This window comes from Chelon labrosus, assembly GCF_963514085.1.
Source record: "Chelon labrosus genome assembly, chromosome: 13".
NCBI lineage: Eukaryota > Metazoa > Chordata > Actinopteri > Mugiliformes > Mugilidae > Chelon > Chelon labrosus.
In genome coordinates this window covers 22,453,043-22,478,039 of record NC_140346.1, presented here as the reverse complement: position 1 = coordinate 22,478,039, position 24,997 = coordinate 22,453,043, and the positions used below count along the sequence as shown (strand labels likewise).

At 45.2% G+C, this 24,997-nt stretch overlaps 1 protein-coding gene across 1 annotated transcript in view; it reads right to left on the bottom strand.

The window, feature by feature from the left end:
* The window catches only part of robo1 (roundabout, axon guidance receptor, homolog 1), a 122,614-nt gene that overhangs the window by 20,446 nt on the left and 77,171 nt on the right, over nt 1-24,997 (bottom strand). The window contains exons 3-15 of the mRNA XM_084559344.1: nt 19,898-20,055; nt 15,511-15,631; nt 14,353-14,491; nt 14,084-14,211; nt 8,820-8,944; nt 8,502-8,673; nt 6,650-6,855; nt 4,779-4,860; nt 4,497-4,665; nt 4,247-4,413; nt 4,022-4,143; nt 2,108-2,339; nt 1,116-1,237 (exon numbers count right to left, since the gene is read on the bottom strand). Coding sequence (XP_084415470.1) covers nt 1,116-1,237; nt 2,108-2,339; nt 4,022-4,143; nt 4,247-4,413; nt 4,497-4,665; nt 4,779-4,860; nt 6,650-6,855; nt 8,502-8,673; nt 8,820-8,944; nt 14,084-14,211; nt 14,353-14,491; nt 15,511-15,631; nt 19,898-20,055 — 1,943 coding nt within the window. The remainder of the gene's footprint in view (nt 1-1,115; nt 1,238-2,107; nt 2,340-4,021; nt 4,144-4,246; nt 4,414-4,496; nt 4,666-4,778; nt 4,861-6,649; nt 6,856-8,501; nt 8,674-8,819; nt 8,945-14,083; nt 14,212-14,352; nt 14,492-15,510; nt 15,632-19,897; nt 20,056-24,997) is intronic.

The following is a 24,997-nucleotide window of genomic DNA, read 5'->3' as shown; positions in this document are numbered from 1 at the left end:
ACAGCCTGACCCTCCAACACTCTGCTTTCTTTACCCCTCAGCCCCTCCTCTTCCTCCTCCTCCCGGTTAACTACGTTAATCTTCACACTTCCTGCGCTGTGTATCATGCATGCCGGTGTGTGTATGCGTTTGCGCTTCTGTGGTGGTATTACAAACGCTCTACATTTTCTGTGTCTTAAAAATTATGATGAGTGGCAGCGCCACCAGGGACGCGGCTCGGTAATGAGCAGGGAACGCTCTCAGACCGGACTTAAAAACCATGAAATTACTCTAAAGTCTATCAGCAGAAAACATTTACCTGGAAAATTAACAGTGGCTTAACTGTTTTTTTTTTAGACTCATCTCACCGTCTGCCACTCACCTACTGTACAGTGTATTTCTCAAAAAAAATACTTTCCAATTAAAATATAGGACCCCACGGCATAATGTATTCGAGGACATTGTTGCGCAAAGGGTATACTTCAAGTAAAGAGGGGGAGAGAGGACTCAGAGAGGGGCTATAGGAGGAAGGATGGATTTGTACAGTTTAGGGCACCGTTACCCACAGCTTGTTGTTCTCCACTCTTTTATGTACTGTACTCCTGCCTCCACAACAATGCATATTTAATATGTGCAGAATTTTTTATGTTGTCATGTTAAATATTACCCATATTCATTAGTATTTGTACAAATAAATATTAACACATAATACATGAGAGACATTTCTATCTCTACCAAAGACACAATGATCTGCAATCACCATTTAAGGACTATCTACAATTGGATGAGGAAAAAAAGGGACAAGAAATTATGTCTTCACCCTTAAAATGCCACAAGATGTGTGAGTCTACCATGTACACCAGATGGCACTGTTTCACAACTGATTCCACTACCATTCCCCCTCAGACTACTAATGTCCCTGAGCCTCTCTGAGCACACAGAGAAAGAGCAGTGAGGAGTGTACAAAGGTATGCTTCAACCAGGAATTCATTACCTTTCCATGTCTGTGCATTGTGTCTTTCTTTTATATCCGCTCTGCCTTGCACCCCTGCTTGAGTCTTTTTTTAAGTCAACATTAGTCCCACTTGCTCAAAGCCAAGGTAACTGCTGGCTTTTTTTTTTTTTTTTTCGGTTACCTTGTACTCCTGGACCACCCCATTCTGTTCCTCTTCTGGAGGGGGTTGCCAGGAGACCACGATGGCAGTCCCATTGTCCCCACTATCCGTCACTGTAACCTTACGAGGAGGGGCGCTGGGAGCTAGGGGTAGACAAAAGAATAAAAAAAGATATGTTCATACACGATAGTATTTATTTTTTTTTTCCATCACCGCACAGTCTCCCTCTATCTCTCTGCCTCCCCCGTGCAATTTAGCTGAGAGAATGTGTCCTTTATCTCTGATGTGAGAACAAATGACTAATGATCAAAATTACGATGCTTTTATCTGTAAACAGAGTTTGTTTCACATAAGTGCTCTTGCGAGTAAATAAAAGCAAATAACTGTTTACTCAAAACAGACATGGAGTCATAATGGTGGGGTGCATGGCGGGGTGTGAAAGCCAACCTGTGGTTCAATTAAACTGAAATAATTATGAATGCAACATGCAAAAAAAATATAAAATAATAATAATAAATAATAAACTAATCCCAGTGTGAGCGAGTGTTAAAAACAAAGATGTTGTTCTGCTCACGGGACAACAAACGGTACGTTTAGAGCTCCAAAAACAATTAGCAACAAAATTGGGAACAAAGGAGAATCCAGCAGAAAAAGATCAAAACCCTCCCACACATGCAACAAACACAACACACATTTCTCTCTTTCACTGTTTTGCTACAAATTAAAATTTGCACTTGGGTTTGAACCAAACCTCATGAGACTGCCACAACCACACCCTATGAAAATCAGTATAACACTTGCGCTGGAGTGTTGTATACGGCTTTCCATACGCATGCACGCTTGAATCCACCACATTTGAACGCAGCCTACTCCTGCCCTCGGTGCCTGCTGTGAACAGCTGTTGTATGTTCTCACACATGCAAGCTGTGCATATAAACTGGTGTAAACATAAAAAAATAATACATGCAAGCAGTAAAGCACACTCTCGCACACAGTCATTCACATCCCCCCACCTTCCTCCAGAGTCTTGCCAATTTTGACATCACTGTCGGTTCCCTGGAACTCGTTGAAGAAGGGGCGGACTTTGAATTCATATGTGACACCCTTCCGGAGCTGCGGCAGAACGGCGCTGTCCTCCCCAGGTGTCCGCACCTCGAACACGTCCCATTCGCTCCTCTGCAGCCCCTCTGGGGAAGGCCTGTACATCACCTTGTAGCCCTGGATGTACTGTGACTGCTGCTCCACCTAGTGAACGGGACAGGAGCACAGACAAAGGTGGTGTCAGCCTGATTTCATTATGTGCATCACAGTTGGCACCGGGAAACCGTGCAGCAATGTAACAGACTTCAGCATCACCGAACAACTGTGGATTCATGTAACTGATACAGCTAGAGATGGAATGGGGCGCTAACTCATCACATCGCCCCTCCGTTTATCCGTCCACATCTTCATCTCTCTTTTCAACTGTCTGTCTATGCGCCATTTGGAGCAGCAGTGATTTGTGCAAACCGCACTATGAGGTCATTGGCCAAAGGTTCCTCCAAGTCTGGAGCTGTTTAAATAGGGCCCAGACTCCCAGAACAGCCTGTCTCATCCTGTCCTGCTCTCCACTGGGCTGCACAAGTCAGGAAAGAGGGAGGGGGAGTGGATCATGCAGGAAGTTGACAATACTAGTTAAATGGCATCTGATGCCGCTAAATAAAGAGGATAAAAGTAATTAGAAGGAGTTTGTCTGTTGGTTTAATCTGGGGATAATTAACGCAGCTTTGTGATCCAGCAGGGTTCAAGAAAAGAATAACCGCTAACCAGTATGCTAATATCACTACGAGTCCCCTGTGGAAGGCGAGCAGCGCTGGCTTGTAAAGGTTTTAGTGATTTCTTTATCCCTCCCCCATAAAATATGCTGCCAGCTCAGGTGGTCTTCATTAGCCTGAAAACTGTGCAACCATTTACCACAAGACAAAAGGAAAATGTAAAACTAAGAAATTCCACATTGGGAATAGATTTAACCCCACAAAACGGGGAGGCTGCGGCGCGCAACTACGATGACAGTCTCCCTCTTGTCATGTGTTTTACTGGAACATTCCAGCGAAGTAACGTTTTAAATCAGTCTTGACATGTCAGTATCCTTTTCACGTTTCCTCGGCCGCCGTTCATCACTCACTGCGGCACTTCATAATACCTGGGAATGAAGGGGTGGACTTGTGTCAAAAGGCCAAAATGGGACTGTTTTTACCCTTCAGTGACACATCCTACACTAATATCAACTATGCTAAGATGTAGAGTCATAATGTATAGCTGTGCCGTCTCAATAAGATCCATTAACCAGATCAGTTACAGGAGGACATTAGTACTTCATACCTAGTAAAGAAACACGACCATGAGCTCCCAGTTCTACTCCTTTCTCACCCACCTATCCGTTTTAACATCTGTAAGCCATTTCCACCGAAGAGCATGAGTTGGCCGCCTCTTCCTTCTCGCTTGTATTATTTTTACAGCCGTCAAGTGTTTTCAATCTGAGAGGGTACAGACTGGCACGCCACACACTGCTATACAGTACTACACGGCCTGTTGCAGAAGGCTGGGCTTGCTAGTGTAGCTTTTGGGTGGCTGAGTGGTCCACCGTGGACATAGCTTCACATATTTGGTCTCTGGCCAGGCAACCAGTTCAAGCTCATGGCAGATGGACGCTAAGAACACTTGGACGGCGTTCCGGCTGCCTTCTGCGATGTCCTTCCTCTGCAGGGGGCTAGGACGTTAGTACATTAGCTCGGCTGAGCGGTCTGACAAATTGACCATAGGCGTATCAGTAAACTAACCTTGGAGCTTTAGCGAGCAGCTATAGCAATGATCCATATGGCAATCTGTAGCTGGCTGCAGATGTTCCTAAGAAAAATTATGCGTTTACAGGGAAAAATCATACTCACTGTCCACTGCACTCTGACAGACGATGAGGAGAGAATGGTTGGGTTGTGCAGGTGGATGACCACTTCTCCCAGCTCCCTCTGGATCTGACGATGGTCCACCCCCTGACTGGTGGGAGGGATATCTGTGTGCAGACGTATCAATAAAAGATTTTGTCTGAGACGTCTGGGAAAACTTACAAACTCTACAAAATATTAATATCGTATCAGTAAGTAGGAGTTTATCACCTTGGGTTTTCACAGCATCAGTGATAGGACTGGGATCACTCAGCCCATAGGCATTGGCTGCCCGTACTAAGAAGAGGTAGACTGCACTGGGCTTCAAGCCCTTCAGTACAAATGATTCAGTTTTCACATGCTCCGCCAAGGTCTGCCAGCTGCTCCCTGATGCATGACTGTGGACACAACAGAGAGAATTAAGGTTTAAATAAGGCCATGCAACAATTAGTTCATTGATGGTCAAGTTAATTAGTTTTACCTGAAGGCCTCTATTATATAGGAGGTGGGTGTAGCTCCAGCATTAAGGTTAGGTTTCCAGGAAAGAGTAACGGAGGTACGGGTAACATCAGCAACCTCAGGTTTGGAAGGGGCACTGGGGATCAGGTTTGGGTCTGTGGGTCTGTTTGGCTGGACTGGAGCTCCGAATTCTAAATGTACAAAAGAGAGAGGCAAGTGTAGTCAAAATGTAATTTGCTGCCATTTACAGTCTCCTGATCTCCACATGGTGGCCAAAAATATCACCACATTGTGTTAGGCTTACCTTGGACCTCTAAGTAGGCCTTCCATGAGGCCTCTCCACTGGGTGTGGAAGCAGTGCAGGTGTAGGTGCCAGTGTCACCGAGCTGTGGGAGGAGTGTAGAGGATATTTGGTTAAATGGAAATTATTCAAATTTATTCCAGGGTATCCTGAACTGATAGTTTTCCTTCTTACTGCCTCCTACTATATCTCCCCCCTACAATCTCTGCTCTGCTTATTGACATTCTGACGGAGTCTGCAGCGGGGAGCTGTCATTGCCTGATAATCTCAATATCATCCCTGTAATAGCAGAAACTGGGGAAAGGCAGGTGGAAAGGGCAGGTGGCAGACCTTCCCTAGTCAAAAGGAAAAGATTTTCACGGGATCATACACCAATTAGAGACCCTTTCTCACTCTTCCATCCCCTCCCCCTTGAGTACCAAACATGGAAGTGACTGCTCTATGCAACAGACCCAGTGACAGTCTGAGCTGAAGATATAAGGTTAAGCCTTCATTATTCAAAATCTTTACAATATTAAATCACTCTGTTTTTAATTTTTATATCTGAAATGAAAATGTATCTGTATTAACCCTTGATTGATGCTTGAGACAAGCATTTTATACTTAAGATGAATTTCTGCAGTGGTATATGAAAGCATGGACTTTCACAAAAACCTCTCAATGACTTTTCGACTTGGCCCCTGGATCTGGATCTGAACCAAAAACAAATCCTAATTTCTTGGCACATGGCTGAATTTTCCTCTAAATTTAACTGAATTCAGTTGACAAGTTCCTGAGATATTTTGCTCGCTAACAGGCTAATAAAGCAAACACAAAACCTAAGCCTGTTGGCAAAGCTGAAAAGATTACCTATTTTCCACTGCTGCGTTCTGAAAAATGTCCACTCTTTCAACTGGAGTCAAAGCCTCTGTGTAAGACTAATAATTCTGCTGTTGGTTGTTGGTGATGTATAGTATGCTAAGGGCAACTATGCTGATGTGTAAGCAAAGTAAACAGGGAAAAACGGAAAGAGATAAATTGTCTGAGTACTGAGTAGGAGCATGTCCTGCTAACAAACCTCTAGGTGTGTATTTTTGTTGGTGTAGAGGGAAGAAAAGCTATTTAAATCTGATAATAAGAACAGGCCCACATCCATATTAATAAAACAAATTACCCCACACATGAAAATAATCTTCATTATGATGTCTGGGAGAAATGACATCTTCATTAATGTAAAGTGCCTGCAGAGTTTGTTCTTATACAGCGGGAGAAGGCTTCAGATGCATCGCCTCCTGCCTGCCTCGCACCGGCGGCCCAATCACACCGCAATCTTGTCACCACAAGACCTGCCAGCATTCATCAGAACGCCACAAACTGACGCGAACTCTGACCCTGTGACGCCTCCATCTGGAAGACACGTCAGCACCCCCTACGTGTTTCCCTAAGACTGCGTTCGGCATCACACAGCTTGCCATCGCACATACGCGTAACACACACACACACACACACACACACACACAAAATGACTACGCAAAACCCACTGTGCTCCCTGACTGACAGGAACTACAGACTGTTCAACTTCACAGGCTCCCATTTCAAACCCACGACAACTGACTGACAGCCCACTGAGGGACTGGTTGCTGGCAGGAACACATGCTTTATTTACCAACCAGCGGGGGTTTGCCAAGCACATTATGGATATGATATGGAACTCTGAAGTTTATCTGAATGGATTTAGACATAAAAAATATGCCGAACAGATCATCTTGATTAGAAAGAAGAATAATTTAAATATTGTACGTAGAATACAAAGTGTCTTAACTCCAGATGTCACAGAACAGTCCCTTTAAAAAAAGGGATCTGAGCATGTGTGTGCACCTGCCCAGGTGTCTTACCTTTGCATAGCGTATCTGCAGTGCACCCGTGTCCAGCTGTTTGACCCTGGAGTCGTGCGTGGACACTAAGACGCCATCCTTTCTCCACAGGATGGTGGGGGTTGGGGTACCAGATGTCACACAGTTGAGGACCACTGTACCATCCACCGCCACGGTCTGATTGGTCGGGCCCTGGCGGATAACTGGCGGTGGGCGGTCCGACACAACTGTGTAAGAAGGAAGGAAGGAGAATTGGGGAAATTAAGTGAAGATGTGCAAGTAGCAAAACTGAGGTGTTCATGTGGTGGAGTAGGGTGAGTAGTAACGCACAGTTCAGACAATCCCAACCAGCTTGTGGGAGAAAACACATAAAAGGTATAGCATGGTAAGAATTGGACACACGGCATCAGTAACAATGGAAGAATGTGAAAACTGCAAGGGTAGTAGGAGTGGAATTAAATCTAATTTTAAGAACTGGAAGCCATTTTCTAATTATTCAGCAGCAGGAGTCGAACTTAGCCAAATAAAAACAGCACAATTAAAATGAAGCGGCCTCAGATACTTCTGTCTTCTCCCTGCAGATCTACCAGGCGCCTAGCAGTGTGCATAAGAACGCTTGCAGCCAACCATTCCCTGGCCCATCCCCCAGCCGTTTAACACCAGAGGCGGAAAAAAAAAAGGTTTAAAAACATCTAACCAGACTATGTCATAAGCACGCAGACATTTAAACGCCTCCCTGCTTCACAGCCTGTGAGCACTAGGTGTTCAACCAGCACACAAAAACAACAAAGAAAGCATGCAGCTGATAGTAAGAGAAAAGGTTGTAATGCAGGAAATAAAGCAGCACAAGAGGAGGTAAAAGAGACATTAATTACATGAGCCAATAGTTTCTTCATTTTTATTTTCTCTCTGCTGTGTGCAATTGATCATGTTGCTACTATGAGTTGTCTACCTCCTTTGGATCATTATTATTATTCATGGCCCTATGGGTGACCATTCCTGTCAGCCCTGCTGATTTACTAGCAAGTTACATTCAGTGAGGAGAACTCAAATTAATATCTAATACAGTGTAAATTCAACATATAATGATGTATGTACGTGTGCATAGATCTTCAGGACCATGCTGCGGTGTAATCTGTGGGCTGCTTTGTCTTTGCTTTTGTGCCGGGGAGGGTGCAATTACTAAAACATTGTCAGCATGACCTGTAATTACCAGATCTGCCTGCGGAGAAGTGGTGGCCTCAGAGCGGCCTGCTCACTTTAATAACTGTTATTATTATCCAGAGAGCACGACAGAATGAGAGAGGGAAGTGGAGGAAGAGATGGAGCATACCGTTGTAGGCCTTAAATGAAGAAGAGCATTTGATAAATGAAGGGATGAATCTAGGTGTGTCGTAGACAGAGTAATAGCTGCCGAAGATCACTGTGGGAATGGTGGAAGTGAGGCCAAGCTTAGTCCTCTGGGGCTGACGGGGATTGGCTACCAGGGTAATTAGAGGACCCAATCCAGACCTCACCACATGGCCACAGTCGTCCAACGGTAGACAGAAGCAAGCCAAGCATGGAATACCGAAGCAGACATTAGGCAGTGTGAAGCCAGCAAAGCCAAATGCTGAGCCACGGTCTGGGTGCACAGGCACCAGAGAGTCTCTACCTCTGACAGGAACACATCGAACTGGCCAGACCAAACCTCACAAACCTCAAATCAGATATTAATATGTTCTGCAGCACGACCGCAGTGGTACAGATGAACAGCTCATGAGCCAAAGATTCTCTGAGATCCCAATATTTATGCACTTAAGTTTTCCTTCAGGGTTCCTAATTCTCTCCTAGGCTTTGTTGTATGCAGAAACTGAATGTAAAATGTGCCTACCGTCAGTGACCTCCAGCAGAGCCTTGGTTATCACGCTGCCGGCAATGTTGAGGGCTTGGCAGCTGTAGTAGCCCATGTCTGAGCGTTCAGCATCAGTGATGGTCAGGTCCCCGGTCTGAGATACAGAAAATCGACTGGAGGGTTGAGGAGGTTGGTAGGAGAACAGCAGGTTCTATAAAGGAGGAAACAGTTCAAACACGGTCACTCTTTTATTATTTGCTGCTTTCCAGAGCTTGGAATGAATTTGCCAGCATGCTGTCCAAATGAATAAAGAGTGTTTTGAAATTAAAAGCCTTTACTGGGCTTTACTTTGTTTACCTGACTGCCTTCCCGCTGCCAGAAAATGGCTGGCTGTGGGTTTCCAGTGGCCTCGCACTGGAAGGTGACGGTTCTGCCAACTCCAACCACCTGGTTCCTCGGCCTCACCACGAAGGCTGGGGGCACTGGAGGGCAGCCATGAGATTGGTTATTTGTTGAATAGACAAACATGCAATAGTAGATTATCACAGAGTCATAATGTGAATTCTGCCTGGGTTATTTGAATGAAAGACAAAAGAAATTTGACTGCAGCTATCGCGCTCGTATTCAAATATGTTCTTTAGAAGTCGGGCTCTTCTAAAACTCTGCACGGTGTGCGCAGAGCAGATTAAAACAATAGGCTGGGGTTCTAAATGCAGCCGTATTATAGATGTAATGAATGGCAAAAAAAAAACAAGAGTTACTACCATGGCGCTCATTTGCATGGGCAAGGGCATGGACCATTAAAATTTACATGGAAATGGGGAATAAATTTGAGCCATCTGTCCATGCTGACACCCTCCAATACTGCGGGCCTCAACCAGGATGCAGTATCCATGCATCTTAATGACAAATTCCATCTAAGACTAAATGTGGTGACATAGCCCAAAGTCATCCATGCAGCTCTATTGTGACACTGGTCTTATACGTCTCCGTGTGGGGACACTCAACCTGAATGTAGAGGTCGAGAGGCAGGCCAGATTACACCTTCAATTCAAAAGGATGTGCCCTCCGATATTACAACTCTGCAAATGTTTCAATCTTGTTTTTTACATCGAGGCTGTGCGATTCATAAAGAAAGGCAATCAGAAAACTGTCACTTGAAATAAGGACATAATTTGTCCATGAATAAGATGGGGTTTTTGGTAATGCATAAAAGGGGGAAAATAATAGAATGAAATGATGCAGCTTTACCTTGGAGGCCCAAGCTGAGCATATTTTTTACCCATTAATGTCCTTTTGTCACTGTTGCCCATGACAACAGAAACATGAGTGCTGATTGGAGGGTGGAGAGGTGATGGGAGGAGGATGGGAGGGGGTTGTGACAGCATCCTGTCTCTGTCAGAGCGGTGAATAGGTGACGGGTGACATTTCAACTTACCAGACACGACTAAAAAGGAAAGAAAAAACACAACAACAAAAAAGCCAGGGATGAATAGATAAATAATAAAACAGCATGACAGAAAGAGGAGAGATAAGGAAAATAACTGTGATGTCCATGGGTACAAATAATCACGTTATTATCCTTCTGTGAATAAAAGACATGTCACACCCCACCCTTGAAACCCCAGAGACCACCACATGATACATACAGCAAAGGCTAATTACTGTGACTGATGAGGAATGTGTTGAAAATGCAAACACACAGGAAAATACTGAACATCTGATTAAACTTTCTGAGTCATGAAATGTGTTCAAGGACAGTAAAAATGCTGGATTAGGTAAAAAAAAAAAAAAAAAAAGACAAAAAAGGCACACAGATACCAACAGTATACACACAAGACAGATGTTTTATGCTCAGCAACATCAAGCTTTGTTTATCTTCTCCCTCTCTGTCCAGGTGTTGTGTGAAGGTGAACATCCCTGCACCCTTATTGAGGCTCGGCGCACCCAGAGGAGCAGCTACATCACAGTGCCTGAAACGCAGCTTTGCGAGTGTGCGTGTGATCCATAAAAAACACAAGGTGGATGTTAAATGTCACTCTCTGGTCATAAATCTCGCCCCGGCCGATCACTCACCTTATCTAATCTGTCTGCTTCAACGGCTCCCTCGGAAACATAAACGCTGTCTGTCAGAGTAACGACCAACCCCTTCCTCCTCCCCCTGCCTATCGCTGGCCTTTAAAATGCAGATAAGACGTACATCAAACACTCCCAGAAGAAGATGCTCGCCGCTATCCGTGTGCGAGAGGCTCTTGCTACACACACGAACACACAACGCATCCACACGACCGTTCATGTGTGTCTAAGCCTTTAATTAGGTAACCCTACCTCTCCCACGCTGCTGTGATCACAGTTGTGGACCTGGAGGGAGAGGTACGCCTTAAATCTGACCTGGCTACTTTTGTTGTGAGTTTTCCGCTGGCTTACAGGGTGAAGGGGAGTCTCTATCAATAAGCTGATCACAGCAGCTGAAGAAAACACACTGAGCATTGTGGCCTCCGGCCCAATAGGAGGCAGAGTATGTACCACAAGCTGCTGCAGCGATATTAATGGGGATTTGAACAGGGCTGCTGTTCAGTGTGCCTGTCAGCAACACAAGAGCGGGACTGCATGCAGAGGATTTGGCATGATTAATAGCAGCTCCCATTGGGAGGTCTGTAGCTCACTGTAAAAGCTCTGTCTGTCTTAGATTTTGTATGCTGTATACGGACAGACATGTGGTTTTCACAGCACTGTGTGGCAGTGCATTTGATGGTTAGGACAAATTAATCCAGAGATGCAGAGATACTCCATATTAGTTCTACACGTGGCACCCAACCAGGTTTTGGTATTTATCTTCGCTGTAACAGCACACAGACTGCTGACAAGAAAGTTCCTCTCCCTCACTCTCTCTTGGCACCAGTTCCAAGTCTCCTTCCAGACCCTTTACATGGGTTATTAGCAACGCTGCTCTGGGGACTACCATTCCATTCAAGACCTTTCTATGCATAAATCACCACTAACTGCAAAGTTAACCAGCTGAGAAAAAAAATAACACGCTGATTTTCTGACTTCTGTCCAATACCATCTGAAGCAATGTATGTACATTCCTATGGCATTCACCGGTGACGTTTAATTAAGAGAGAACTGTATAAACATTATCTACCAACACCAGACAAAATGTCTAATTCTTAAATCTTACCTCCTCATGTGGGTTAGATTAACAGTTTTACTATCCAACTATAAATAGGACTGGTGACTTGGCCAATTGTGTGCTTCGCCCATAAATCAATGAAATATTTTACTTGACATATTTATAAGTCCAGAGGAGATGTAGCAGACTGACAAACACACGTGTAAGACAATAATTCACTGATTAGGTCAGTAATGGGAGCAGAGCACACTGAAAGAAAAACAGCCCGAGGCGCCGCTTCCTCAATGTCGACATTGTTCACTGACAATCTGGCCGTGGAAGGTGTGAAAATCCCCGTCCATCCACACAGAGCAGGGTTCTTCTCATAAACTGTTAAGCTCTTTAAAGCCATTTGTAGACCAGTAGCTTCAGCGTTGTCCGCTTTATTTCTAACATCACTTTCACACAATCTTCTGCAATGATAACGAAATTGCAAACTGTAGGAAATGACTTCTATATTTAACCCTTTAAAAAGTTTTAATTAAATTTCGTTTATCATCAATCCACCGATTACAGCACAATTGGAAGAAACACTCGAGTTCAGAGAACACTCAGATTAATTCAATTTCTGTCTTAAATGTCAGATTCCCCATCCTGTGGCATCATTCTCTCCGCCAGTATTTCTCTACCACTTATTTAATTTAGCTGCTCAGTTATTCTTATGCAGTGCCTCTGCTGCAATGTTGTCCTGCTTTGACTTACGATGCAGGGCAACAGCAATGCCCACCGAACCCACAAACTCAACTATCTGCGCGCCACATTACTGTTGTCTCCACTACTACGGCAGCATCCTACTACCTATACATCTTTTCTTCTGCTTTGGCCCCTTTAGACCTACAATTACCCAGCTTCTCTTTCCATTCCTATGCCTGCATCTGTAATTAGAAGCATGTCATTTCCGGGCGTGGGACTGTGGCCTTCTTGTCTTTAATTAGCTGGACTACTCAGTGCCCACAGCCTCGCTGGCCTCTTCATAATCTGGTCTGGATGAAGCTCAGGGATCTGAAGAGTGCATGGAAATGCTTCTAGGAACTTTGAAAGCTCTGTGGTTCAGGCATCAATCATCATCTGCTCCAACCACGCCAACAGGACAAAGATTCATGTGATTTATGTTGTACTATTATGTTTTTCACCTGAAAAATCTGCACTTTTCCTTGAAGCATGTGGCAGAGGATTTTCTTTGCTGAAGTGTAGTCAGGTTAAAAGTTCTTATTTCAGTTTTCATGCCTCTCTTACTCGTATAACATGGAGGGGGTTGAAAAGAATAATGTATGAAAAGAGGGTCGGTGCCTTCAGCATGCACGCAGCAGGGAACTGGCCTGAAGTTAAGACATTTAATTTCCATTGAGGACAGGGGAGGTTTTAGCTTTTCAAATATGATTCGAGTCAGGAGAACGGCTTATTGAACCAGTCCATCAATGCTGTTCCCTTTCATTAACTAAGCTTTCATCAGGGAGAGAGAGGGAGAAAGAAAGTAGAAAAAGGCATTAAGCGGAGTAGAGATATTGATGGGCGTATTGGCAGGTGTGCCTAATCTTGCTCCTCAAACCAATCTAAAGATTGCTGTCTCGTGGAGAGAAGCAAGAAGTAATTGTAAAGGGTAACCATGTGAAGATGAAGAATCTGTGTTTGCAGGTGGGGGTTGGTGGAGGAATAGAATTGCCAGACTACTGGTTGTGACATTAATATGACTGACCTCACCATAGAAATCACGCCCCCCCTCCCCTTCTATCCTCTTCACCACCATCGCCCCCAGCCCCTATTCCCCACTTGTTCTGCATCGGTGGTGAGCCACCTCCAACACCAACATACCCACTATCCCTCCATCCAGTCACAATCCTCTACACACTAAGCTTTCTCCTCCTTCTCTCCCCTCTTGTCTCACCCGACTCCCAACATTCCCATTAGTTTGGCGTTAAATGGCCCCTGTGTTCCTCTGATTCTCAGGAGGGTCTTGGGGTGATCCCAGCCCCCAGTTCCTCTGAATGGTTTCTTTCTGAGTGTTCACACTCTGTGACCGGCTGCTTTATATTCCAACTGTGTTAATAAGACGTCCAGTGGAGAGGGCCACTGGAGACACGCAGATATTCCATTGGTTCACAGATAGTACTGTATGTCCTAAAACACCAAGGAAGACGGGCCTCCGGAGAAATGCCACTTGTATTGGGCAAATGAAATCGATTGCTGTTGAGCTCCCATGTGCACAGCTCTACAGCTGTTATGGATTTTTGTGTTTCTTTTTATTAGAAATCAATCAGCTAATTGAGAGAGAATAGTTGAAAGTGATGACCATGTAGTGCTAAAGCTGAAGGCTATTATTGCACAGTGGCTGGGCTAAATTGCATTTGAATCAAGCTCCACAAAAACCCAAAATGGAAATGAATTTAGAATAGCCATCTAAGGGGCCGTAAAAAGAGCTAAACCGTGACTAGCAGTATTTTTCTCTTACCGTGGACGGTGAGCGTGGCCGACGCCTCCGCCTTGCCCACCATGTTCTCTGCGACGCAGGTGTAGGAGCCTACATCAGCCGAGACCAGACGGCGGATCTTCAGGGTGTGGTCTTCGCGAATCTCATACCTGGAATAAAACAGGCACTCATGCATCAACTGTTGTCGACGACGCGAACAAAAAAGCGAAACGTGGCTCACACAAAAGAGAGGGAGAGGGCGAGAGTGGAAGGTACTTTGCGATTAAAGGGAACCAGTTTATGAGTCATACCTTCCCTTGGGCAGGTCGCCATCGTCTTTCCTCCAGCGTACAGTGGGAACTGGGTCACCGCGGGCCTCACACCTGAACTCCACACTTTGGTCCACTAACACCACCTGGCTACCCGGACGTCGTACGAAGCTTGGGCGCTCTGCAGAGATTAAAACGAGCACACAAATTAAACAACACAGAACAGAGCAGCAGAGTTCTACAATCATATTTAAATCTAAGGCTCAGCATGAAATCTGTATCTTTGATTCCCACAATAAATTATGGGTTTAGTTGTTTAAGGTTAAGCTTTAGAGGTAGATTAAAAACCAAACCAAAATGGGCTTAAAGAATGGTATTTCAGGTCATGGCGTGTTCTGAAGTGGAAATTATGATGTGAAATAATAACTGAGTATGTATGATGATATTTATACTTAATGGCAGTGGTAATTAGAAAAACACAGACTGGAATAAACCGACTAGATGGCCTATATTAGTCACAAGATAAATCAGAGGCCAAAAAGACTAACTAAATTGTGGTACATTATATAACTTTTATTACCCATGTCAAGATAGTAAATTAATTGATGACAGGACACAGCCAGGCCTCTGTTATCTTCTTAAACTTCAGCCTAAGGTAAAGCCAAGACTCACTATAGCACTTCTAACGTATATTTTACATTCTGGGTTATGAGGAGGAGGAGCTGGAGGAGCTTCCCATGTCGAGTCTCTATTTATTTCAGTGTAATTCTTGATTTTGAGGTTTTGAGATTTTTTTTTGTTATTTTTTTGTTGCCTTTGTTTTTCTGGCAGATTATTAGAGGCATTAGAGTAGAGAGAGAGGAAGTAAGTCTGGACATATTCTCTGTTTGGGACACGGGGGAGTACAGGGGTCAGAGGTCACTCATGGTGAAATAGGGTGCAGCTGGTCACAGGAGAGAAGCTGTAGAGGCCGGGCTAAGATTCACAGTTAAGCGTGAGATTGGAGGTCATCTCACACTTCATCTGATAAAGGTCAGTGACACCATTTAGTGCCCTGCCAGAGAGACAATCAAAGCGTAACATCTGGATTCTGTTTTTTTTTTTTAACAGAAAAACATGTTGGTGTGTGTGTGGTGTTTTTATGTCAGAGAGTAGACAACATATTGAGGAAGTATAATAGTGGAAAAAAAGGTTGATTACCAAGCACGGTAAGTTCAGCTATTTCACTTTCACGTTCTCCAACCATATTTGTGCCGACGCACACGTACTTCCCGGCATCGCTCTTCCGGGCATTTGTGATCATCAGCTTTCCTCCACGTATCTGAGAGAAAAGAAGAGGAGGTGAGAGGTTAAACACGCAGTGGAAAAACAGCAATATTAAGAGGCTGAGAGACACTCTGGGCTTGTGCTTTACACAGCAGAAAACAACATAGTTCAAACATTACAAAGCATTTCCTGATTGCTCTCAAGAATGCCTGTGTGGATTTACAAACCAAAAGAACCTTATTGATCACAAACACATAATGGCTTGATGTTTAAAAGGTTTAGAGACAGAGACCGACAGCACTGTTCGATCTATCTCGGCATGTTTTCCTGTTCTCAGTCAAGTCCAGCTTAAAGTCTAAACCACCATCGTCCTGCTCCTCCTCAGGGTAAAGCCGAGCCAAAGAACACTTTCCTAATCCAACACAACCACAGGTCCCTGAGGTGACACCTGAGGCACCGCAGGACTGCGAGCACTTTTCCAGTCATCTCGAAGAGCTTGGGGGACACTTTTGTCTATTATTGTGTGGGGAATGTTTTAAAGAATGGGCTTCCTGGATTTTTCTTCAAGCTCCAAGTGAGAGCAAGTGAGCATTCAAGCACACACCGACAGCACACACACACACACACACACACACAGCAGTAAATGTGTGTTTGTCCAGGTGAATGTCATGTCTGTTATTTCCCAGGGCTTTGATTACAGGCCAGAGGAGATGCTTTGTTCCCAGGCAGTCAGAAAGGCCGCCTCAGCCCCAGCACAGGCCCCTCAGCCCTACTCTTAGCTGACAACCATGCCAGTCAGCGCAGACACAGACAATAGCATGGTGCTCCAGTGATCTCTCTGCCTCCATAGAGCTTAAGGTTTTAAATGCACACATCGGCCTGCAAGACCGGGACCACCCCCTGCAAGCATGTAATCGATACCCTCATTAGAGACGCACTGACAGAGAACTTGACACACAATATTGCAAAAAAATCTGCTTTACCCATGACTACCACGTTAAAGCCCCTTACATGTGTATTCACTTGTGCATGCTACGGTGTCTCAGCTCATCTACATCACTATGTTTCCCTCAGGTTTATGAAGTAGTCTGAGATTCTCGGAGGACAGCTTTGGACAACGGACATATTCTTCTGGTTCTGAGGCTTTTTACCCCTGTTAAATATTCATGGTAAAGCAGGAGGTAGAGGGCCTTGAAGAGGCTGTGGAAGGCTGGCTTATTTAGGGCACCCCGTGGTGCTGAAGGGGTTTGAAGTATCATTATGTTACTGTTTGTTTGAGGAAAGGCTTAACAGCTAAAACACTGTGACACTCACAAAGGCCCAAGGTCAGGTCAGACCATGCAGTAGAGAAAGAGGGGGGGGGGGTGTACTGCTGGTTCCACAGGGCTTTGACATGAGGATCCACTTAAGGCCCCGTCCACTCTATCCATATTCTTACCTCTGTGTGTCTGTAGCGGTTTCCCATTCTCCACAGGCATATTTGGAGTGCCAGAGCAGCAGGGCTTCTGAGAGCTGGCTAAAGTAAATGAATGCAGCAGCGGTCCCTCTTTTTCTCTGCGTGCACACGCTCTCAGCACAACACAGCGCGGGACACAGGCTGCTGAAAGCCCCGACAATCTGACCATTATCCCAGCGTTACAGCGAGATGGCTCTATCCCGTTGCCTTTTGTCTCATGTCATTTGGCATCACTGATAATGCAAAAGCCCCCATTCAGCACCAACCCTGCCCGTATTCACACAGCGGTTCATTTTCCAGGCTGATAATTAGCCACAACTGCTGCACAAAAGGAGAAGGACAATGTGCTGCGTTTTTAGCCATTTACGAGGCTGCAGACAGCATCTTGCCCTGAGCAAACAATGGTCGAGGCTTAAATGCTGGCATTTTTTTCCTTTTTGTGTTTATTTATCCTTCCCTCAGTGGTTCCTGGAAGACCAGTCAGGCAAAGTTCAGAGCTTTGCCAGCTGCTGCTAGTGGCACAGCAGCATTACAGGGTAAAAGGCCAACCTAATTTTTTTTTTTCATTTTTTTTTTTATGTCTCTGCAGGAAACCTTTCAAAACTGCCCCACATGAAGCCACAAATATATGTGACATGGCACACAGCATGGCACTGGTGTTTACACATGGCTGACTAAAAGACACCGAATAGCAGAATAGTCCCCTCTGATATTTCCTCCTCTCTGAAGTTCCCTCCTTTTTATGTTGTATCCAGCAAATCCATTCCTTCTCATCCCAGTAAAGTGCAGAGCAGAGAGAAAATCCCCACTGCAGGTGGTTCGGGACCTTGCTCTGATCACCAGTGATCACCAAGGAGACTGCACGTTTCAGCATGTTGCGTGGTGGGAGGAATGGTCTGAACCAAACATAACGATGCAGGCTGGATGGGGGCGGGTCGGGGGTTGGGGGGGGAGCTTTTGACGAGTTCAGCTGTTCACACCATTAAAAAGATTTCAGCCTCTGCAGCTTACTTGAGCAAAATTTAACGTATTGTAAACAAACTCTGGACAACGCCCCGTGATTTTCCTATTTCCAATTCAACTTGATCTGTAAACACGGGAGCACACGGGACACCATCCAGGCTCCCACCTGTCAAAACAGTTGATTAAACATATTAGGTGCTCACACATGACGCCTAGCGCTACTTTTAAAGTGGTCGTTTTGGGAACACTTGGTCGGGGAGGTTTTTGTGCTTGACAGGAAGTTTACAGTGAGCAACACCAGCTGGTCCCGACCCTGGTTTCAGTCCCAGAAAAGGCCCAACGCTGCTGCTGCTGGCTACAAGGACACAGCTCTGAGTCATTTAGCTTGTGTTACAGCAGCATTCGCAACGTTTACTCAAAGGATTTCACCCATCAATGCACATAATCACACACACACACACACACACACACAGCAGTGAGAGTAATTCCTCTCCTCCACCGTACACGGGATCGGTGAGTGTTATCGTGAAAATGCTTTATAAACAAGAGAAAGAGCGTGTGTGGGAGCCATGCATGGGGATGAAACAGGACTGCTTTGTCTTTTACAGAGCACAGTTGACAGCGTGAGGATGTTTGCCATTAGCCGATGAACAAAACGACAAAATAGATGAACTGGAGTAAATTCCTCCAGTCTGCAGTAATTCGCTGCGTGGCAAAAAGTTTTCATGCTTGTTAGTGACTAAAGTCAGGGACAAATAAGATTTATTTCTCTTCAAACTAGATGATGCGCTTGTTTCTTCCAATTACGCTGCGAGTCTTAATCTCCTGCCTGCTTGGAGAGAGTAGCTTAACTGTTTTAGAGTTTGAATTGCGATCCGAGCTCGGTACGTCCAACCTCCAATGGCGATCACTGCGTACAGTGTTCAGCTCAAGACGGCCAACAGCGATAAATCACCGCTGATTTGCCCAGCAATAAAAAAAGTATAGTGCACAACTGGCCCAGGCTGATTGTCAGCACTATGCTACAGACGTACACAGTGGAACATCTTTATTAGGACCTTATATTTATTGTCTGGACAGGATTTTGATTTTCCATGACTGTACTATTAAATGCGGTACATCGTCAGCGCTTGGGGGGCCAAGCTATTCCACTGATCCACAACTGCACAGTGTGCAGCCAGAACCTTAAAACTCCGCTAGTAAAATGTCGTCCAGGCCTACTGCTAACTGCTCGTGCTAGCAGAGCATTTTATTCCCTAAAATGCACGTCCGCTTAGTCCGATCAAACGCTGCAAGGAAAACTATTGTAGATGCAGAAGTTGCGTTTGACTGAAACGGTTTGAGCCAGAGTTATTCAAGACAGATCCTGAGTAATCAAGCATGCAGAGCTGATTGATACTGTAGTGCTGGCTGTGCTGTTGTTTTAATTAAAGCTGAATAATTGGCAGTCTGTTTTTAAATAAATTGTTGGATGCTTGTTTAAATTCTGCAGCCAGCGCTGCTGCTGAGCACAACTTTCTCCTCTATGATATCGGCCCCGCTTGCTTCTCCCTCCTGATCTACGCTTCCCTTGGTTGATTTCATCAGCAGGCCATCCCTAATCAATGCACTGCTGCTGACTAATGGAGCAAGACTAATTGTGTGCCTCGGTTATAAAAGGTTGCAGTCACCAGAATGGGCTGTTTTGGGTTTGGGAATTGCTTTATGTGAATAATGAGGCAAACAAATCAATCTCTCAACAAACTCTGGAGTAATGACTTGACCTTGCTTGCTCGCTCGCTCCTTCTATCTCATACATTTAAACACATAAGCCGCATACGGATAGAAAGAATTCTTCAGACGTTAGCAGGTTACGTGTCAGCATGTTGGAGGCGCTGCGGTTTACAGAGAAAGAACACTCACGGTAATCCTTTCATCGCGGTCGTCGATATTTATTCCATCCTTTTTCCATGATATGGTGGGTTCAGGGTGGCCACGAGGAGGCTGACACTCCAGGACGGCTGGCTCGCCTGCTGCCACAATCACATCTGCGGGGTTTTGTCTGAAGTCATCACGGAGAACTACAGGAAAAAAAGAAAGAGCTGATTAACAAAATATCATGACCTCCTTCTTCCAAACTAAACATTTAATCATTTAAGCAGATGATTAACGCATGATGTTTAACGCTGTTTATAAATCCGAGGTGTACCAACAGACAACAAATGCTGGGAACATATTTCTGATTTACTGCATATAATATATGCATGCTCTACGCTACTTTACATGCTACACTTATGCAGATTCTGTTCTCTTGCATGGCCCGCTTTCTCCCACTTAACCTTAATGAGCGACAGCAATGATGAACACATTTGTGGCCATCAGCATCTCTAATAGCAACGACCTTCCTTTTTGTTGACTGAGCCACACGGACCTACATATAACCACGCACGCACACACACACAAACACACACACTCAGGCTGATCATCCCCTCTCCATCATCGCTTCTTCATCTCTTTCCGACACTCCATATTTACATGCCGTGCGTTCAGACACCCAATCTATCTCGATGTGGATGGAAATCTACATTAGATGCAATTTGCCATCCCTGTCGTGGTAAGGTCTTTGGTAGGGTACTATACTTATTTGCATTGATGAGCCCTCCACTGGAAGAGCTTTAAAAACATGACACATATGTGGGATTTCATTATTCGGATACAAGCTGTCAACAGCTTCTCTTTCTCAGGTCTAATTTCTTGATAGAAACTTGACATGGATGAGATGTGAACACATGTGACAATGATGAACAGAGAAGTTCTGATTTTCATTTGCCCATGAATGCAAAATTGCAAAACATGCCTTGTATAAAATCCTCTTTGCCTTGAATGTCATTAAATAATATCATTACTAACAGGTAGCTGAAAGAATGCAGATCAATGCGTAATCACTTTCTGAGGGGATAGAGGAACAGCCTATCGCTGCTCTCCATATCTGCAGCATTGGAGATAAACTGGAGGTTTATTGAGTGGAGAAAGTAATGAAAAAGCAACAAGCACTCTCCTGCAGAGAGCGTGCCAGTAATCATTTTCCCAGCTTCACTGGATATACATATAACATATGAAAACAGGGCTAGAACTCTGAAATGTAGGCCACACACAAAGTATGCACCATCAGCCCAGTGTGTGCATGTGCATTGCCATATTTTTCCGCGTATGAAAAAGTAATTTCAAGACACGCTTGTGAATTATTTTATCTGCACTTCGGGGGGTGAAAGCAGGCCTTTGCCGTCTATTGTCTCACGCTCCTCGGCTCGCTCTAAAGTCAACTCAGTCACAGATCAAAGCCTCGCTCGCCAATGGACCCCTCACCTACAGACAGAATACAAATTCCGAACTAAACCCTTTAAGCGCTTAATTGGCCATTGCCAAGCCAGATAGTGCTCTCTGCTTCTTGTAAAGTCGAGTTTTCAATCCAATAATAGGAGCTTTGTTTTAAAGGGAGGATGGGCTGCAACTGTCCTTTGCTGCACAATCACACCCACACTTGCTGTAGACGGGCACGGCTAATAGGACAGTATATCGGAGACAAAGCAAAAGAATTCATCAGATATTTTGTGACTCATGCGTAACGTCACAGTTAAGGAGGGAGGCATGCATGCATCCACACATACATTCTCTGCGCTGTTCAAAGCTGAAAATGATGTGTGTGATTCCCCCCATTTTCCACACTCTGATCCGATCCAGCAGTGCAGCTGTGCAGCGAGTTCATTTTCTACGGTTAAAAGCAGATCGAGTCATCCTGGAATGCAAGTGTAAACACTAAACATCCGATCCATTAGAGGACCAGCTCCATCTGAAGAAACACTGTCTCCCGTTTGTGTCGGCGGAGCCAACCTGTTCTGGACAGACGCTTTTGTGAAACTCAGGTTTCAAGGTGAGTCGAGGATGCTTCTGCCAGCTCCGGCTCAGATAACATCCAGATGTGCTCCCTCTGTATTCAGACTTGTTTTACACTTAGTGTAAATGTGCCATCATGTTGAGCAAGAGTATGTGCACGCATAAGAACTCAAAAGTGAAGTGTGTGTCTTGTAATACATTTGAGTGAGCTCAGTCACTTTAACTGTGACATTAATTTCACTTCGCCTCCTCTCAGTGGGTCTCTTCCTCCCCTGCTGGCCTCACTCTAACTCTTTTAGCTAACATGCACACGCATCCGTCCCTCTGGAAAATAAAAAGAAGGATGTGCGGGGAGGAAAAGAGGAAAAGAAGAGATGCCGTATTGACTTGTTGGAGGCCCGGGGGAGAGCTGGCATCCTTCAGTGTTTACACCAACAGCGCAGTGACCTCCACCCCTCCTCGACAGAGCGTACTCCCCCACCTCGCTGCCCTCTCTCCTCCTCCAAACCAACACCTCTTTGTTATAAACACAGCTGAGTGCAGTGCAGCAGACAGCACTGAACATCTGCGCAGTGGAAAACAAAATCCTCTGGGATGGGAGGCAGAGGGAGCAAGAGGGAGGCAGAGGCAGCCAGACGGTCTGTCAGACAGACAGACCCAGATCTGGATGGGGCACAAAGCCCCAACTCTTTCACCAGAAGCCCCGTCAGATCTGGGGCTGTGGTTGAACTGGTTGCCTCTGCGCCCCCCCTCCCCTCCCAGCTTTAAATAAGACATCCAGAATTGCTGCTTCCTGTATGCACACTGCAAATGGCCCAGCTCGACCTCACTGTTCCTGTTCTGGGACCCAGAATTAGACAGAAAACGTGTTAGAGAGGCTCTCACACAATGTGCTGTCCTGAAAATGTGTATGTGTGTGTGTGTGTGTGTGGTGTGGTCTGTATCTGTGTTTGGGATAATGAGCCTACTCTACTATTCTGTCTCTCTCTAGCGAGCCTGCAGCTGTCCCCTAGCAGATAATATTTCCTGGGCTATTAACAAGGAGGCCAAAACCCGACGTGTGTGTGTGTACAGAGAGATTTTCAGTTTGTAGCTTAATATGTGGAAATGGGCCAAAGTCACAGGTCCCAGCATGAAGACGCCTCTTTGTCCGTCTTGGATTTGCTCAGATATGCTGATGATGGGATGGAGTGGATATCCGGCCCTGGACAGATATCAATATGCTTTATCAAGGTAAAGGGAGCTATTCTCCGCCGCATTTCCTCTTTTCAGCAGAACAAAACGCACTCCTGTCAGGGCTGACATGCCTCGCTTGAAGACAAATAGCTGACTGTGCATAAGGCGTATTTATCAAAGCAGAGGTTTAGTTTGCAGTGGCAAACATCTGTTGGTCGCTGCCAAACCCCCCCCTGTCTAACCGCGCTCTACTGTACTGTGCGATAAATCGTTCCCCAGCTCCACGGTAGCAAATTGGAGCTTTGCTGACGCTAACACAATTAGCTGCCATCACTTCGTACATCCAAACCCTCCTTTAAAGGTCAGCTGAGATGACTGCTCTCAGCCCCGGAAACGTACAGGTTCATCAGCCCCGCAAGCTCTCCCCCGTCCACCCACCCACACACAAACACACACACACTACACACACACACTCTCACTCAGGAAATTGAAAACAGATGTTTAAATGTCAAATTAAAATGAGATTCCCGTGCTGCCCCTCCAACATTAATGAAAATGAAGACTTAATGCCACACACAAGTCTGGGTGGGAAGATCAGATGAGCTTTGTTCTGAGGAAATTAAACCAAGTAAAACAAGCTCCCCACAAATCTTTGGTAGGATACAAAAACAGGCCCACGAGGGAATTAAAGGTTTATCAGAAGGCACTCTGAGTCAATCCTGCAGAAACACGGAGCGCAGTGTGGGTCTCGCCTTTGGCTTTTGGGTTTTATCCCTTGAAACAGAAGGGACATTGCTAGCCCCATAAAGGGAAGCAGAATGAATGATAGCAGTAGGGAAAGGAAACCAAGTAGAAGGAAAATAATAAAATAAAAATCTGAACCTAATGTTTATTTTTTTTTGTCCTACCTCCATGTTGCTTGCTGATAATCCAAGTTCAAAGTTATTTGCTTCACAAGTTTTAACAATGTCAGGTTATCAGGGCTGAACTTCGTCAAACGTTATCTGAGGACAGGAATGAATGCAGAGAACAACCAACAATAAGAAAATATCAAATGGCTCAGCTGTGCCAGATTAATGACTATATGTGACTCCCATTAATTTTATTTTTGCACACATTAGCAGTACTATTTACTGCCAAGGCCTCTCCACGATTCAGCGAAAGGTCAAAGCCTGTACTTTAAATGATATTCACGCGCAGAGGAAACTTCGCCGTGGCTATTAAAATCTGCACTTCTCCGGTCAGATAACAGATTTATGTGTATTAAAAAATGGGCTTACGCAGGATAAACCACCCCCCCCGAGTCCATTTCTACTTACTGTACAACATAACTCCTCTGCCCCCACTGTGAGTGCTGTTTATGCCATCAGCTAAAGCCTGCCATTATCACGGTGCAGGCCTTTCCTCCAGACTTGTCCTGTGAGACAAACACCTCTCATTCTCTAACACAACATATCTATCTCCCCTTTTTTCTCTGCCCCCCTCTCAGCATTTGACCCCCTTATCTTACCCCTCTCCCTCTCGGCTCACACACATTTAGCAGCTTACATCAAAGACGGGCTCATAGCGATGGTGTGTTAACCCATGGCACTCAACTGCAAAGGCTGATGCAGGTGGATAATTTGCCAAAGGCATGCGTACAGTGTGTGTGTCTGTTTGCACTGCACAGGACTGTAGTTTTTCTGGTGGGTGTGAAGATATAACAGAGCTCCTGCTCCACTCTGGAGAACCGCTGCCCCCCACCTCCTCCTTCTCATTCCCTTGTTCCCTCCTGACCCCACCACAGAGAGATGAGATTGGACTCAGCGGACTCCCCTCTTTCTCAATCCGGCTCTCGTTCCTCTGCTCTGAGCTCATGCCCTCTTCCTCACCCTGCAGACACTCTATCCCATCAAGCAATCCAGCAGCGTGCGAGCTGCACTGAGCCTGCAGAGATTGCAGTATAAACTTTAC